General features: G+C 37.9%; 1 protein-coding gene across 3 annotated transcripts in view; it reads right to left on the bottom strand.

Moving 5' to 3' along the window:
• Nucleotides 1-15,072, bottom strand: part of KLHDC2 (kelch domain containing 2) — a 42,380-nt gene extending 27,308 nt beyond the window's left edge. The window contains exons 1-3 of one of the 3 annotated variants that reach the window (XM_051977925.1): nt 14,388-14,474; nt 13,274-13,406; nt 9,167-9,246 (exon numbers count right to left, since the gene is read on the bottom strand). In XM_051977925.1, coding sequence (XP_051833885.1) covers nt 9,167-9,183 — 17 coding nt within the window. In that variant the 5' untranslated portion in view covers nt 9,184-9,246; nt 13,274-13,406; nt 14,388-14,474. Of the gene's footprint in view, nt 1-9,166; nt 9,247-13,273; nt 14,060-14,387 lie in introns of those variants that run through there. The other 2 variants (XM_051977923.1, XM_051977924.1) reach the window with 2 other exon arrangements.
• Nucleotides 15,073-15,808: the final 736 nt, after the last annotated feature.

Here is a 15,808-nt window from a genome sequence, read left to right as displayed (position 1 = left end):
TGCACCGGACCTTTCCAGTATCCTTACATTTTATTCCCACTCATATTCTCTTCAATCCAGTGACACTGATTTCCTTGCTGTTCCTCATTCCTGAAATGTTCTTCCTCCTATCTCCAACTCCAAACTTCCTTTCAAATCCCAGGGAAAATCCCATTTCTATAGGAAACCTTTCCTAAGCCCTCTTAATTCTAGTACTTGCCTTCTAATGATTATTTTCAATTTATCCTGTATGTAAAATTATTTGCATGTTGTTTCTCCTATAAGATTTAAAGCTGAAAAGAAACTCAAATGCCATTTAGTCCAATCTGTACCTTAAAAAAGTACACCATAAACATAAACGGGAAGAGTCTATTAATCTCCCCTCTGTCTTCAACCCCAGATAATTAGAGTTACGTGACTTACTTGCCCAGAGTCACACAGCTACTAAGTGTTTAGTATCTGAGGCTGGACTTGAACTCAGGTCCTCCTGATTCCAGGGCCAGTGCTCTATCCACCATTCATCTTTTCTTTAAAAACTTCCAGTGACAGGGAACAGGTTCTTCCCAAAATGGCTTGCTTGGCTTTTGGATAAGAGTTAGGAAGTATTTCTTTCTATAAGGTTTAAATTATATGTGCCTCTTTGTACCTACCAACCACTGTTCCTAATTCTACTCTCTAAAAACAAGCAAAATGAATTCCTCTTTAATCTGTCAGCAAAAGTTGCTGACAGAAGCAGCTACACCCAAAGAAAGAACACTGGGAAATGAATATAAACTGCTTGCATTTTTGTTTTTCTTCCCGGGTTATTTATACCTTCTGAATTCAATTCTCCCTGTGCAACAAGAAAACTGTTCGGTTCTGCACACATATATTGTATCTAGGATATACTGTAACCTATTCAACATGTAAAGGACTGCTTGCTATCTGGGGGAGGGGGTGGAGGGAGGGAGGGGAAAAATCGGAACAGAAGTGAATGCAAGGGATAATGCTGTAAAAAATTACCCTGGCATGGGTTCTATCAATAAAAAGTTATTTAAAAAAAAAAAAAGTTGCTGATAGATTTCAGACCAATATAAGGAAAAATCCCTTAATTAACCATCCAAATGTTGTGGTTCAGGACTCCCTCTTCACTCCAAGAACCTTTGCTAGAGGTTTACCTATAGAATTATCTATAGAGCCAATTTATAAAAATACAATAGAAAAGAATTAAATTTGGGGCAGCTGGGTGACACAGCAGATAAAGTGCCACATTTGAAGTGAGGAAGAGCTGACTTAACATCTTGCCTTAGACACTAGCTTTGTGACCCTGGCATTTAATCCAGTTTGCCTCTCTTTCCTTATCCAATAGAGAAGAATACCACTCCAATATCTTTGACAAGAAAACCCCAAAAGGGGTCATAAAGGCCAAACATATTAAAAACAACTACATGACAACAATTTAGAGAAACATACATATTTTGTCAAAATCAATTTATCCTGCAATACCCCTTCATAATATTCTTTTTGTAATAGTTTATTTCAAAATTTATGTAATAAGGTTTTAAAATTATAAACAAAAAGTAAAATCCACTAAGCTCAATAAAATAGGATATAGCTTCTCTTTTCCTATCATAAAGATTCCAGAAACTACACTATTTTCATTAAGGGTACCCATACTTAATATTGAATGTAGGAGACTATACAATCTAGACAATTGTAAAAATCATTTTTCACCTCCATCAGCAGATGTAAATTGTCTCTATCTTTTATTCTATAATACACTAACGTTTCCTTATCTGTGGCCATGGAACCCTCAAGTAAACTTTTAAAAAATAATCAGGAGCAATCAAAGTCTAGGGCTAAAGTTCTTAACCGAAGATCTGTAAATTTTAAAGGAAAATATTTTGTTAACTATTTCAGTACTATTGGTTTCCTTTATAATCACATGTATTCTGTCTTTAAAAACATATTGGAGGGGAGGGGGGCGCGGAGCCAAGATGGCGGAGCAGGCACACACGACTCTCTAAGCTCCTCTCATTACCCTCATAACCAAATATTTAATCCAGCCTCAAAAATAACTCTTCACTGCTTAAATTCATGAAGATAAGAAGCACTACAACTTACCAGCTGATCCAGAAGCTCGCCAGGAAAGGTTTGTCCTGAGGGGCCAGGAACAGACTAGCACAGGCAGCGAGAGGCTAGCGTCCTGAGCAGGCCAGGGGCGGGGGTGATCTCTGTGGCTAGAGAAGTTATAGGGACCACTCTGCTATAGGCTAACTGCTCTGCCTTGATTACAAAGCAGTAAACTGGCAGAGAAGCTAAAGCCTAAAACAGAGGGTCCTCTAAAAAACACCAGAACCTAACGAGATCTGGCTGTAACCCCTCAAACCCGGAAGTGATTCAGGCAGACTTTACCGCAGCCCTGTGGCCACATCCGGCAATTCAGGGCTTTTGCGGGGGCAGTTACTAATCTGCACAGCAGGGCGGCACAGCCTGGGCAGCTATAATCGGCAGTGTGGGGGGCTCGGCCTGGGGCAATAGAACTTTCCCAGCAGACTGTGCTTCCCCGGGCAGACACTTCCGGTCCTGCAAATCCATTCACTGCTCAGCTGCTAATACCCACAGCCCCAGGGCAGGGTTTGGCTTGGGAAGTGAAACTCTCACTGCTAAGTGTCTAGGCCCAGGGCAGTCATTATCTCACACAGCTGAGGTTCTTTGAAAGGCACTTTCCCAGCTTGGCCCTGCAGGCCTGAGTTACTTTCTGGTGGGGAACTCTTTCCCAGAGCACTCCAGTACCTCGCTGCTTTTTGTAGCTGGTTGGCAGGACAGCTACCCGTCCATATACCTTTCACTGCTCTGCAGAGGAAGCTGGTAACCTCCTGGCTCTGAAGGCAGACCTTACAGGCTTTAACAAAATGAGTAAAAAAATCAAAAGAACGATTGATAGTTTCTACCCAGAAAGAGAACAGCTTTTCAACCCTGAAGAGACTAATAGCAGACAGTCTCCAGACGATTGTTGGTCTCCAATACAAAAGGCTCTCCTAGAAGAGACTATCAAAAACCTTAAAAGAGAGCTAGAAGAAAAATGGGGAAAGGAAAGAGAAGCTATGCAAAAGAGTACAGAAAAGGCACATAACTCATTAAAAGAAAAATTTGATAAAGTGGAAAAAGAAAACAACTTCCTGAAATATGAATTGGAAAAGATAAAAAACAGAGTTTGCGAATTGGAAAAAGAAAATGACTCACTAAAAAAAAAATTAGTTAAATGGAAAAAAATTCCATAGAGCAAAACAACTCAATTGGACATATACAAAAAGAAGTAAAAAAAGCTAATGAAGAAAATAACTCACTAAAAATCAGAACTGAACAAATAGAAATGACTGATTCATTGAGACATCAAGAATCAGTCAAGCAAAACCAAAAAAATGAAAGATTGGAAAAAAATGTCAAATATTTACTGGGAAAAACAACAGATCTGGAAAATAGATCTAGGAGAGATAACCTGAGGATCATCGGACTACCCGAAAATTATGATGAAAAAAAGAGCCTAGATACTATTTTACAGGAAATCATCAAAGAGAACTGCCCAGAAGTAATAGAACCAGAAGGGAAAATAGGCGTTGAAAGAATTCATCGAACACCTTCTGAAAAAGACCCTAAAATAAAGACTCCAAGGAATATTGTGGCCAAACTTCAGAATTTCCAGACTAAAGAAAAAATTTTACAAGCAGCCAGGAAAAAACAGTTCAAATACCGAGATGCCACAATAAGGGTCACACAAGATCTGGCTGCCTCAACATTAAAGGATCGAAGGGCCTGGAATCAGATATTCTGAAAGGCAAAAGAACTTGGAATGCAGCCAAGAATAAACTATCCAGCTAAGCTGAGTATTTTTTTCCACGGAAGAAGATGGATATTTAATGAAATAGAGGAATTCCATCTGTTTCTAAGGAAAAAACCAGACTTAAACAAAAAATTTAATCTTCAACAACAGGAATCAAAAGAAGTAGAAAAAGGTAAAAGGAACTCTTGAGAACTGTATTTCTGTTGTGAATATACATACAAATCATATGTATAATTTGATTTTACCGATATAACATAAAAAAGGGAAGTAGAAATGGAAAGGGGATAGTGCCAGAAAAAGGGAAGAAGGGAGATAAAAAGAGGGAAACTACATGCGACAATGAGGCAGAGGAAACCTATCATATATGAGGGAACTTAGAGAGGGGGAGGAACATTGTGTGAATCCTACTCTCATCAGAGTTGGCTCAAAGAGGAAACAATTGACATATTTGTTTTACACAGATTCTTCTCTCACTTCATTAAAAAGTGGGAGAGGAAAAGGGAGAAGGAAAAAGAGTAATAAGGGAAGGGTACAAGAAAGGGGAAGGGATTCCAAGGGAGGAGGGAAGGATACTAAAGAGGGAGAGCTGTGCGACGTTAGTGGGACCAATAGGGAAGAAGGGAAGGAGGGCAAGAAAAAGAAAAGTATAATCTGGGGATATTAGGATGGCAGGAAATGCAGAATTGGTTATTTTAACCGCAAATGTGAATGGGATGAACTCTCCCATAAAGAGGAGGCGGATAGCAGACTGGATCAAAAGTCAGAACCCTACAATCTTGTTTACAGGAAACACATTTAAAACAGGGAGATACATATAGACTAAAGGTAAAAGGCTGGAGCAGAATCTATTGTGCTTCAGGTGAAGTCAAAAAAGCAGGGGTAGCCATCCTTATCTCAGATCAAGCAAAAGCAAAAATTGATCTAATTAAAAGAGATAAGGAAGGAAACTATATCTTGCTTAAGGGTACTATAGAGAATGAAGCAATATCAGTATTAAACATATATGCACCAAGTGGTATTGCATCTAACTTCCTTAAAGAGAAGCTAAGAGAGTTGCGAGAAGAAATAGACAGCAAAACTATAATAGTGGGAGATCTCAATCTTGCACTCTCAGATTTAGATAAATCAAATCACAAAACAAATAAGAAAGAAATTAAAGAGGTAAATAGAATATTAGAAAAATTAGGTATGATAGATCTCTGGAGAAAACTGAATGGTGACAGAAAGGAGTATACTTTCTTCTCAGCAGTTCATGGAACCTACACAAAAATTGACCATATATTAGGACATAAAGACCTCAAGATTAAATGCAGGAAGGCAGAAATAGTAAATGCTTTTTTTTCAGATCACAACGCAATAAAAACTACATTTAACAAAAAGTTAGGTGTAAATAGACCAAAAAGTAATTGGAAACTAAATAATCTCATCTTAAAGAATGATTGGGTGAAACAGCAAATTATAGACACAATTAATAATTTCACTCAAGATAATGACAACAATGAGACATCATATCAAAATTTATGGGATGCAGCCAAAGCAGTAATAAGGGGAAATTTTATATCCTTAGAGGCTTACTTGAATAAAATAGAAAAAGAGAAGATCAATGAATTAGGCCTGGAACTTAAAAAGTTAGAAAAAGACCAAATTAAAAACCCCCAATCAATTACTAAACTTGAAATTCTAAAATTAAAAGGAGAAATTAATAATATAGAAAGTAAAAAAACTATTGAACTAATAAATAAAACTAAGAGTTGGTTTTATGAAAAAACCAATAAAATTGATAAACCTTTGGTAAATCTGATTAGAAAAAGGAGAGAGGGAAATCAAATTGGTAGTCTTAAAAATGAAAAAGGAGAACTTACCACTGATGAAGAGGAAATTAAGGAAATAATAAGGGGTTACTTTGCCCAACTTTATGCCAATAAATTTGATAACCTAAGTGAAATGGATGACTACTTCCAAAAATATAGGCTTCCCAGATTATCAGAGGAGGAAGTAAATTGCTTAAATAGTCCCATTTCAGAAAAAGAAATAGAACAAGCTATTAATCAACTCCCTAAAAAAAAATCCCCAGGACCAGATGGATTTACATGTGAATTCTACCAAACATTCAAAGAACAATTAGCCCCAATGCTTTATAAAGTATTTGAAAAAATAGGGAATGAAAGAGCCCTACCAAACTCTTTTTTATGACACAGACATAGTACTGATACCTAAACCAGGTAGGTTGAAAACAGAGAAAGAAAATTATAGACCAATCTCCCTAATGAATATTGATGCTAAAATCTTAAATAAGATATTAGCAAAAAGACTACAGAAAATCATCCCCAGGATAATACATCATGATCAAGTAGGATTTATACCAGGAATGCAGGGCTGGTTCAACATTAGGAAAACTATCAATATAATTGGCCATATTAATAATCAAATTAACAAAAACCATATGATCATCTCAATAGATGCAGAAAAAGCATTTGATAAAATCCAACATCCATTCCTATTAAAAACTCTTGAGAGTATAGGAATAAATGGACTTTTCCTTAAAATAATCAGTAGCACCTATTTAAAACCAGCAGTAAGCATTATATGTAACGGGGACAAATTGCAACCATTCCCAATAAGATCAGGAGTAAAACAAGGTTGCCCACTATCACCGTTACTATTTAATATTGTATTAGAAATGCTAGTTTTGGCAATAAGAGTTGAGAAAGAGATTAAAGGAATAAGAATAGGCAATGAGGAAACCAAATTATCACTCTTTGCTGATGATATGATGGTATACTTAGAAAATCCCAGAGATTCTACCAAAAAGTCATTAGAAACAATCTACACCTTCAGCAAAGTTGCAGGATATAAAATAAACCCACATAAGTCATCAGCATTCTTATATATCACTAACAAAACTCAACAGTTAGAGATACAAAAAGAAATTCCGTTTAAAGTAACTACTGATTGTATAAAATATTTAGGAATCTATCTGCCAAGGGAAAATCAGAAACTTTATGAGCAAAACTACAAAACACTTTCCACACAAATTAAGTCTGATCTAACCAACTAGAAAAATATTAAATGCTCTTGGATTGGGCGAGCAAATATAATAAAGATGACAGTACTACCTAAATTTAATCTACTTATTTAGCGCTATACCAATCAGACTCCCAAAAAACTACTTTGATGAATTAGAAAAAATAACAACAAAATTCATATGGAAAAACAAAAGGTCAAGAATTTCAAGGGAATTAATGAAAAAAAAATCAAATGAAGGTGGCCTAGCTGTACCAGATCTAAAATTATATTATAAAACAGCAGTTACTAAAACCATCTGGTATTGGCTAAGAAATAGACTAGTTGATCAATGGAATAAGTTAGGTTCAAAGGACAAAACAGCCAATAACTTTAATAATATAGTGTTTGACAAACCCAAAGACACCAGTTTCTGGGATAAGAATGCATTATTTGACAAAAATTGCTGGGAAAATTGGAAATCAGTATGGCAGAAACTAGGCATTGACCCACACTTAACACCGTACACCAAGATAAGGTCAAAATGGGTTCATGATCTAGGTATAAAGAATGAGATGATAAATAAATTGGAAGAGCATAGGATAGTTTACCTGTCAGACCTGTGGAAGAGGGAGGAATTTATGACCAAAGAAGAACTAGAGATCACTATTGACCACAACATAGAAAATTTTGATTATATCAAACTGAAAAGTTTTTGTACAAACAAAACAAATGCAAACAAGATTAGAAGGGAAACAATAAACTGGGAAAACATATTTACAATCAAAGGTTCTGATAAAGGCCTCATTTCCAAAATATATAGAGAACTGACCCTAATCTATAAGAAATCAAACCATTCTCCAATTGATAAATGGTCAAAGGATATGAACAGACAATTCTCAGACGAAGAAATTGAAACTATTTATAGACATATGAAAATATGCTCCAAATCATTATTAATCAGAGAAATGCAAATTAAGACAACTCTGAGATACCACTACACACCTGTCAGATTGGCTAGAATGACAGGGAAAGATAATGGGGAATGTTGGAGGGGATGTGGGAAAACAGGGACACTGATACATTGTTGGTGGAACTGTGAACACATCCAGCCATTCTGGAGAGCAATTTGGAACTATGCTCAAAAAGTTATCAAGCTGTGCATACCCTTTGATCCAGCAGTATTTCTACTGGGATTATACCCCAAAGAGATACTAAAGAAAGGAAAGGGACCTGTATGTGCCAAAATGTTTGTGGCAGCCCTGTTTGTAGTGGCTAGAAGCTGGAAAATGAAAGGATGTCCATCAATTGGAGAATGGTTGAGTAAATTGTGGTATATGAACGTTATGGAATATTATTGTTCTGTAAGGAACGACCAGCAGGATGAATACAGAGAGGACTGGCGAGACTTACATGAACTGATGCTGAGTGAAATGAGCAGAATCAGGAGATCATTATATACCTCAACAATGATACTGTTTGAGGATGTATTCTGATGGAAGTGGACCTCTTTGATAAAGAGAGCCTTAATTGATCAAAGATGGACAGAAGCAGCTACACCCAGAGAAAGAACACTGGAAATGAATATAAACTGCTTGCATTTATGTTTTTCCTCCCGGGTTATTTATACCTTCTGAATTCAATTCTCTCTGTGCAACAAGAAAACTGTTCAGTTCTGCACACATATATTGTATCTAGGATATACTGCAACCCATTCAACATGTAAAGGACTCTTGCCATCTGGGGGAAGGGGTGGAGGGAGGGAGGGGAAAAATCGGAACAGAAATGAATGCAAGGGATAATGCTGTAAAAAATTACCCTGGCATGCGTTCTATCAATAAAAAATTATTTAAAAAAAAAAAAAAACATATTAGGGGCAGCTAGGTGGCGCAGTGGATAGAGCACCAGTCCTGAAGTCTGGGGGAACTGAGTTCATATCTGGTTTCAGACACTTAACACGTCCTAACTGTGTGACCCTAGGCAAGCTATTTAAGCCCAATTGCCTCAGCAAAAAAAAAAAAAGAAAAAAGAAAAAAACAAAAAGAAAACACCATTATTCTAAGAAGTCCTAAGCTTCACCAGACTACCAAAGAGGCCCATGAAACTAAAAATGATTAAAAACTCCTGGCCTAGAGTAATTTTTAAAAATTCTATAAGAACCACACACAAATACAAATACATGCACACACTGCAATAATTTTCCCCCCCCACACACTGATTTTTCTAAAGCATATTAACATAATCCATTGAAACTTTCATTCAGTGGAATTTTGTGGAACTTTTTAAACAGTTACTTTTCCCTCTAAAAGCTTACACGGATTTTCATTCCTGACCCCATTTCCAAATAATATTTAAATTTACCATCTTCCAGTCTCCATGTTGTAAATCCATATTTCATCTCTAGGCAGATAAAAATCATAAAATCCTCTGACTTGAGCATTCTAAAAAAAAAACAAACACACACACACATAAAAAAGACTATTAATTTAAAAGATAACCAGCATTTGTAGATTTTTATCTTAAATAGGTATTATCTCTTTACTTCATTTCACAGGTGTTAATTACTTATAGATAAGTTTTCTGAAAAAATAATGAAAGTAACATCTTCCCACTGTGATTGTGGTAATACTAAATATCAGGCTAATCTGTAAAATTCACCATTTACCAAGATCCTATGAGTTAGAAGCACAAAGGTCTCAAGAATACATTAAAATCTTATTATATTTTTTGCCTCTGTATTACAGTGTTCTGCTGAATGAAGGTAGAAGACCTTCCTCACTATAACTTTAATGTTACTTAATGTCAAGTAGACCTTCATTAGGAATAGCTATTCTTTTATATCTATCTACACAAATAATTATCCCACTAAACAGAGGCTTTCCCAAATCTTTACATCCCTCCTTCAAATCTCCCATTACTCCATCTCTCTTGAGCCCCTCAGCAGAGACCTTTGCCTTGCATTTCACTGAAAACAATGAAACTACTCACTGAGTTCCTTCTCAGGTCCTATCAAATGCTTTTGGCCATTCTCTCCTCCATCCCTGTTTCCTTTTGTTTCACAGCCCCTTTACAAGGAATCATATTCCACGATGTCTGCCCTATCAACTTTAATCAACTTCTCTTTAATCACTTCCCCCATATATACAAGTCCTTTTCTCCATCTTCCTTCAATTCCTAAATTTCATCTGTTACCAGAAACCTTTTTCAGTCCCCCTTTAAGTTGATGCCTTTTCTCTGAGATTACATCCAATTTATCTTGTCTCTATCTTGTTTATATATGTTGTTTGACAATTGTCTTCACCACTAGAGTTTGAGCTCCTTGAGAAGAGGGATTGAAATTTTGCCTTTGTATTCCCAGTGCTTAGCACAACACTGGCAAACAGAAGGCACTTCATAAATATTTGTATACTGAGTGATCTGGCCAAATCAAAAATTTGTTTTGCTTGATTATATATAGTTGTTATGAGAGATTTTTTCTTTTTCTTTCCTTTTTTATTTTTAATTAAAGCTTTTTATTTACAAAACATATACGTGGATAATTTTTCCATATTGACCCTTGCAAAACCTTCTATTTCAAATTTTCTCCTTCTTCCTCCCATCCTCTTCCCTAGATGGCAGTTAGTCCAATATATGTTAAATATGTTAAAATATATGTTAAATTCAATATATGCATACATATTTATACAGTTATCTTGTTGCACAAGAAAAATCAGATCAAGGAAGAAAAAAAACCTGAGAAAGAAAACAAAATGCAAACAAACAACAGAAAGAGTGAAAATGCTATGTTCTGGTCCACACTTGGTTCCCACAGTCCTCACTTTGGGTGTAGATGGCTCTCTTCATCACTGAACAATTGGAACTGGTTTAAATCATCTCATTGTTGAAGAGAGCCATCTCCATAGAATTGATTATTGTAGAGTCTTGTTGTTGCCATGTATAATGATCTGCAGGTTCTGCTCATTTCACTTAGAATCAGTCCGTGTAAGTCTCTCCAGAGCTCTCTGAAATCATCCTGTGGGTTATTTCTTACAGAACGGTAATATTCCATAACATTCGTATACCATACTGTATTCAACCATTCTCCAATTGATGGGTACCCATTCAGTTTCCAGTTTCTACTCACTACAAAAAAGGCTGCCACAAACATTTTTGCACATGTGGGTCCCTTTCCCTTCTTTAAGATCGCTTTGGGATATAAGCCCAGCAATAACTTAACTGCTGGATCAAAGAGTATGCACAGTTTGATAACTTTTTGAGCATAGTTCCAAATTGCTATCCAGAATAGTTGAATTTGTTCACAGTTCCACCACCATCAATGTATCAATGTCCCAGTTTTCCCACAATCCCTTCAACATTCATCATTATCTTTTCCTGTCATCTTAGCCAATCTGACAGGTGTATAGTGGTATCTCAGAGCTGTCTTAATTTGCATTTCTCTGATCAATAGTGATTTGGAGCACCTTTTCATGACTAGAAATAGTTTCAATTTCTTCATCCAAAAATTGTCTGCTCATATCTTTTGACCATTTTTCAATTAAGGAATGGCTTGAATTCTTATTAATTTGAGTCAATTGTCTATATATTTTAGAAATGAAGCCTTTATCAGAACCTTTGAATGTAAAAATGTTTTCCCAGTTTATTTTTGAGGGATTTTTTTCAATGAGGGAATGAAGAGATAGGCGGGTGGAAAACTGGAATTCATTAATTGAAAAAAAATGAAAAAAATTTCATTTTCTTTTATAGTGAAGACTTTAGTAACTCTTCATTTATATAATTTGTGCTTTTTTTCCCCTAGTGCTGGTGGAATTTTGATGTTCTCAATTCATACACTATCATGAACCTGCCCTTGTCATCAAAGATGATCTCTTGGCACTATGACTATTGTCTATAGTCATAAAACAGGACCAAACAGGAGCAAAACAGATCAGTTCCATGACTTTAGCCCCAACCACAATGGATAGGATCAAATATCTTCACTATATTTCAAGACAGTCACACAATGAGAAAAAGCATTCTTTGCATCAAATGAGCAAACTTTCAGTTTATTAAGTGCTTACTATCTGCTAGGCAGCAAATATACAAAGACAAAAATAAAACAGTCTGTACTTGGAATAGTTTACATTCTATCTAGGAACACAGTATGTATAAATTTAAAAAGCACAGGGATAGGGTGCAAACCAACAATTTCACTGGTACTGAGAACTCCCGAGTAGACTTATTCTACTAATACAGCTTGGTATTTTATCTGCAGCTTCATAAAAGAGATGCCCAAATCATGAGAAATTAGAAAATGCTATCAAAAGTCAGATTTGAATCCATATTTTGCTGGTTTCATGTCAGCTGTCTACCCACCACCACACTGCTTTTCATTATATACAAAACTAATACAAGATAATTTTAAGGGGGAAAGACTAATAATTGGAGAGCTCACGAAAAGTTTCATTGCAGAAGGTGGCATCTAAGCTGAATTAAGAGCTAGAGACAAGATAGTAGGCACTAGGAGCAGCTAAGTGGTACAGTGGATAGAGCACCAGCCCTGACGTCAGGAGGACCTGAATTCAAATCTGATCTCAGACACTTAACACTTCCTAGCTGTGTGAACCTGGGCAAGTCACTTAATACCAATTGCCTCAGCCTTAAAAAAAAAAAAAAAAAAAAGATAGTAGGCACTTAATAAATTGAAAGCTGGTTCATGGATATGCCTTGTTGCTGGAGACAAGAATGACAAGCTAAGAAGGCAAATGGAAAATGGAGTATTGTCATATAAATATGTTGGATGGGTAGGCTGGTATCAAGTTGTGAAGGGCTTTAAATTCTAAACAAGGAAGTTTACATTTGATCCTAAGGGGAATACGGAGACACTAGAGTTAATACTGAATACACTCAGACTTGACTTTAGGAAAATCACTAACAACCATTTAATAGAATACTTGTGCTGGAATCAGAACATATGGGTTTATTCAAGATGTTAAGCAATGATAGTCCCATAATAACTACTATTTATATAGTGCTTTAAAGTTTGCTGAACATTTTACAAATATCTCATTTCATCCTCACAACAATTCTAAAATTGAGGTTAAGAAAGAGTAAGTTTGTAGTATCTTGTAACTACTAAGTGTCTTAAGCAGGACTTGAACCTAAGTCTTACGAAAAAAATTTTTAGTGCTCTATCCATTGCAATGTATGATGCTTCCCTAGTAAAAGGGAAAGGCATAAGCAGAGACAATAGGCTAAACTACAAATAACAAATGAAACTATCCTCATCTCAGCTGGTGAAACTAGTTTTTTAGACTAGCCATAATAATTTAATATTTCTGTCTTGCTATCACCAGGAAATGAAGCAAAATTACAAAAAAACATATTTACTTAAGATTCATGACAGACCTGTAAAGACCTTCAAAGGTCATTTAGTTCACAACATCCTAAATCTAAAATTTACAAAAAGCAGAAACAAAAATAACACATTACCTTAACAACCAGGTTGTAAGCTCCTTAAAGGCAAAGATTATGTCTTATTCGTGTGTGTCTATCTCCAGCATAGTTTTGGTCTTACATCACCAATTGCCCACTGGCCATTTCAAACTGGATGTTCTGGAAAAGTCTCAAACCCAAAACATATCGAAGAGAAGTCATTTACCCATCCTTCACCCCCCAAACTCTCACTAACCTCGAAATTTCCTTTTTTTTTTTTTCTGGGATATCATTATCTTTCCAGTTTCCCAGATTGATATTCTTCACTCTTCCTTAATACCACATAAATCGCTAAATCTTGCCGTTTCAACCATCACATACAACCTCTTCTCTCTCCTCAACAATCCCTCATCACCTCTTGCCTAGATTATTTCAACAGGCTATTGCCTGTAGGATAAAATATTTTAGTTTTTTAAGCTCTTCACAACATGGACTTAATTTTATTTTTTCATCTCATTGAAGTTTTCTCCCCTCTCTCGAAATGCCAATGGGGAAATTGGACTCTTCCCTGTTGCTAACAAATGATGCCTGTCTCTCTGCTTTGGCCTTCCTCACTTCTGCTGAATCCCCTTTTCCTTCAAGATGTAGCTTCAGCACCACCTGGATCCTTTCCCGATTCCCTCAACTGCTAGGACGCTATGTCCCATATCATCAAACTATTCTATATATTTTTTGTATTTACATAATATATATCCTTTCTAATAGGAATTGTTTCATTTACATTTCTTTTATCCCTATCTTGTATACAAACACAGTGCAGATGTGCTGGCTAAATGAAAGAAGATATAAAGGAAATTTCCCTAACTCGGGAGGGAGAGAGGAAGAGAAAAAGAGAGAGGGTGCGGGGGAGTGGGGGTGGGAGGGGGGGGAGATGGGGGGAAGAGGAATAATACAAAATGTATTTCAAAAGAATTAATTTCCTTTGTGATGCTTAGCAATTTTATTTTATGCATTCAAAACTATGACTGGGTTAAGGTCGCAGGTTTCCACCGGACTGGCACAGGGGACCTCTAAACAGAACAAAAGTACAGAGTAGCTACCCTCTGGGGAGGCAGGGGTGGGGCCTGGGACGACGTAGAAGGTGACACAGACCCGAGCTTTGGTTACCGACCTTGTAGCCGCCCCAGACAAGCATGTGTCGCCCGTCGCTGACCGCGACGTGGCCGCTACGCTCGGCCGGAGTGACCGCCTCGAGAAGCTCCAAGCCCTCCTGATCTGCGGGCCCGGGCCCCGGCCCTGGCGGCGGCTCCGCCACCTGCAGCTCCTCCTCCTCTCCATCAGCCATTTTGGTTTGTTCTTTGTTCAAGAACCACCGATGCCCCCGGACCCGGGGTGACAGAAAACAAATCCGCCCTCGGGCCCTCTCTGGATGACGCAGGGCCGGCCTCCCCGCCGCCCTCCTGGCCCCGGAGTTGCGTCAGCGTCGGCCTAGGGCCCCCGCGGGCCGGCCGGCGGCCTTTGCCGTGGGCTCCGCTGTCAGGGGGAAGCAGCCGGGGCCGCAAGGACCCAGAAGCCCCGGGTCCGGCCCCAGGTCGGGCTGCGTCGCTTCTCTTCGTCCAGGCCGCTACTGGGACGGCCCTGGCCAGCGTCAAGGGCCTGGCCTGGCCTGGGCTCGCCGCCCCGCGAGAACGGACTCCGGTCCGAGCTTGAGTTCCGTCGGACAGCCCCTTGTTTATACCTCCAAGCGGAAAGCGTCGGTTCTCCTGGGGCAAATCCTGGACGCAAACGCTGAAGCCTAGCGGTGCCGTCAGCGCCCTCAAGCGGAGGTCCTCCAGGCCCCCTCCTGCTTTGGGCTGGCTTCCCCCCCCCCCCGCTGGCGCAATTCCCTTTCCCGACCTAGGGGAGTTGGCTAGGTAAACCAGAGCTGACAGGGTTACCCCGGGAGCCAGAAAGGCGAATGGACAACCTTACAAACGTCAACCTGTGAGCAAAATGTGAACTAAGGTAGTGGCAGCCAGAATAGCGGGACGAAGTTGAAGCTATCTCTAAGATTTCTTCCTGGACTTTGGAGAGACAAAGTGGTGGGGGGTGGGGGTAAGGAAGGGATCCTTGAGGGTTGAGAAAAACCACTTCTTGTAATCTACTAATGTAGCATTTTAATGAGATCCTACTATATGCCAAGCATTGCGGATACTTTGGGTATACAAAAAAACAACAGGTGCAAGCAATTATGTTCAAGCATGATAAAATAAATTTGAAATAATAAGTGGAAGTGGAAGGGAAGGATACTTAAGAATTTCTGGGTGTTTTATGCCGAATTCAAAAATACAATAGAATTTCTGTCGCCAACCTTTATTGTATGAAACCGGAATTTTTATATTAAATATTATTCTACATAAGGGGGTTATCAAGTTTATGTCTGGTTGAGGGAAGAGAGCAAAATTGTGAAAAGTTGGTAATTGGCTTGTTCTTTCCTACTGTATTAAGTCCCAGTTTATATGCTTTGTAGGGGGAAAGGAATAAGATTTATATAGTACTTAGTATATTCGAAGGGCTTTAACCTCATGGGAAAGATAGATGCTGTTATTATCC

This window comes from Antechinus flavipes, chromosome 2, assembly GCF_016432865.1.
Source record: "Antechinus flavipes isolate AdamAnt ecotype Samford, QLD, Australia chromosome 2, AdamAnt_v2, whole genome shotgun sequence".
In the NCBI taxonomy this organism is placed as follows: Eukaryota; Metazoa; Chordata; class Mammalia; order Dasyuromorphia; family Dasyuridae; genus Antechinus; species Antechinus flavipes.
The sequence above is the reverse complement of the archived record's forward strand: the minus strand, read 5'-3'. Positions and strand labels throughout refer to the sequence as shown.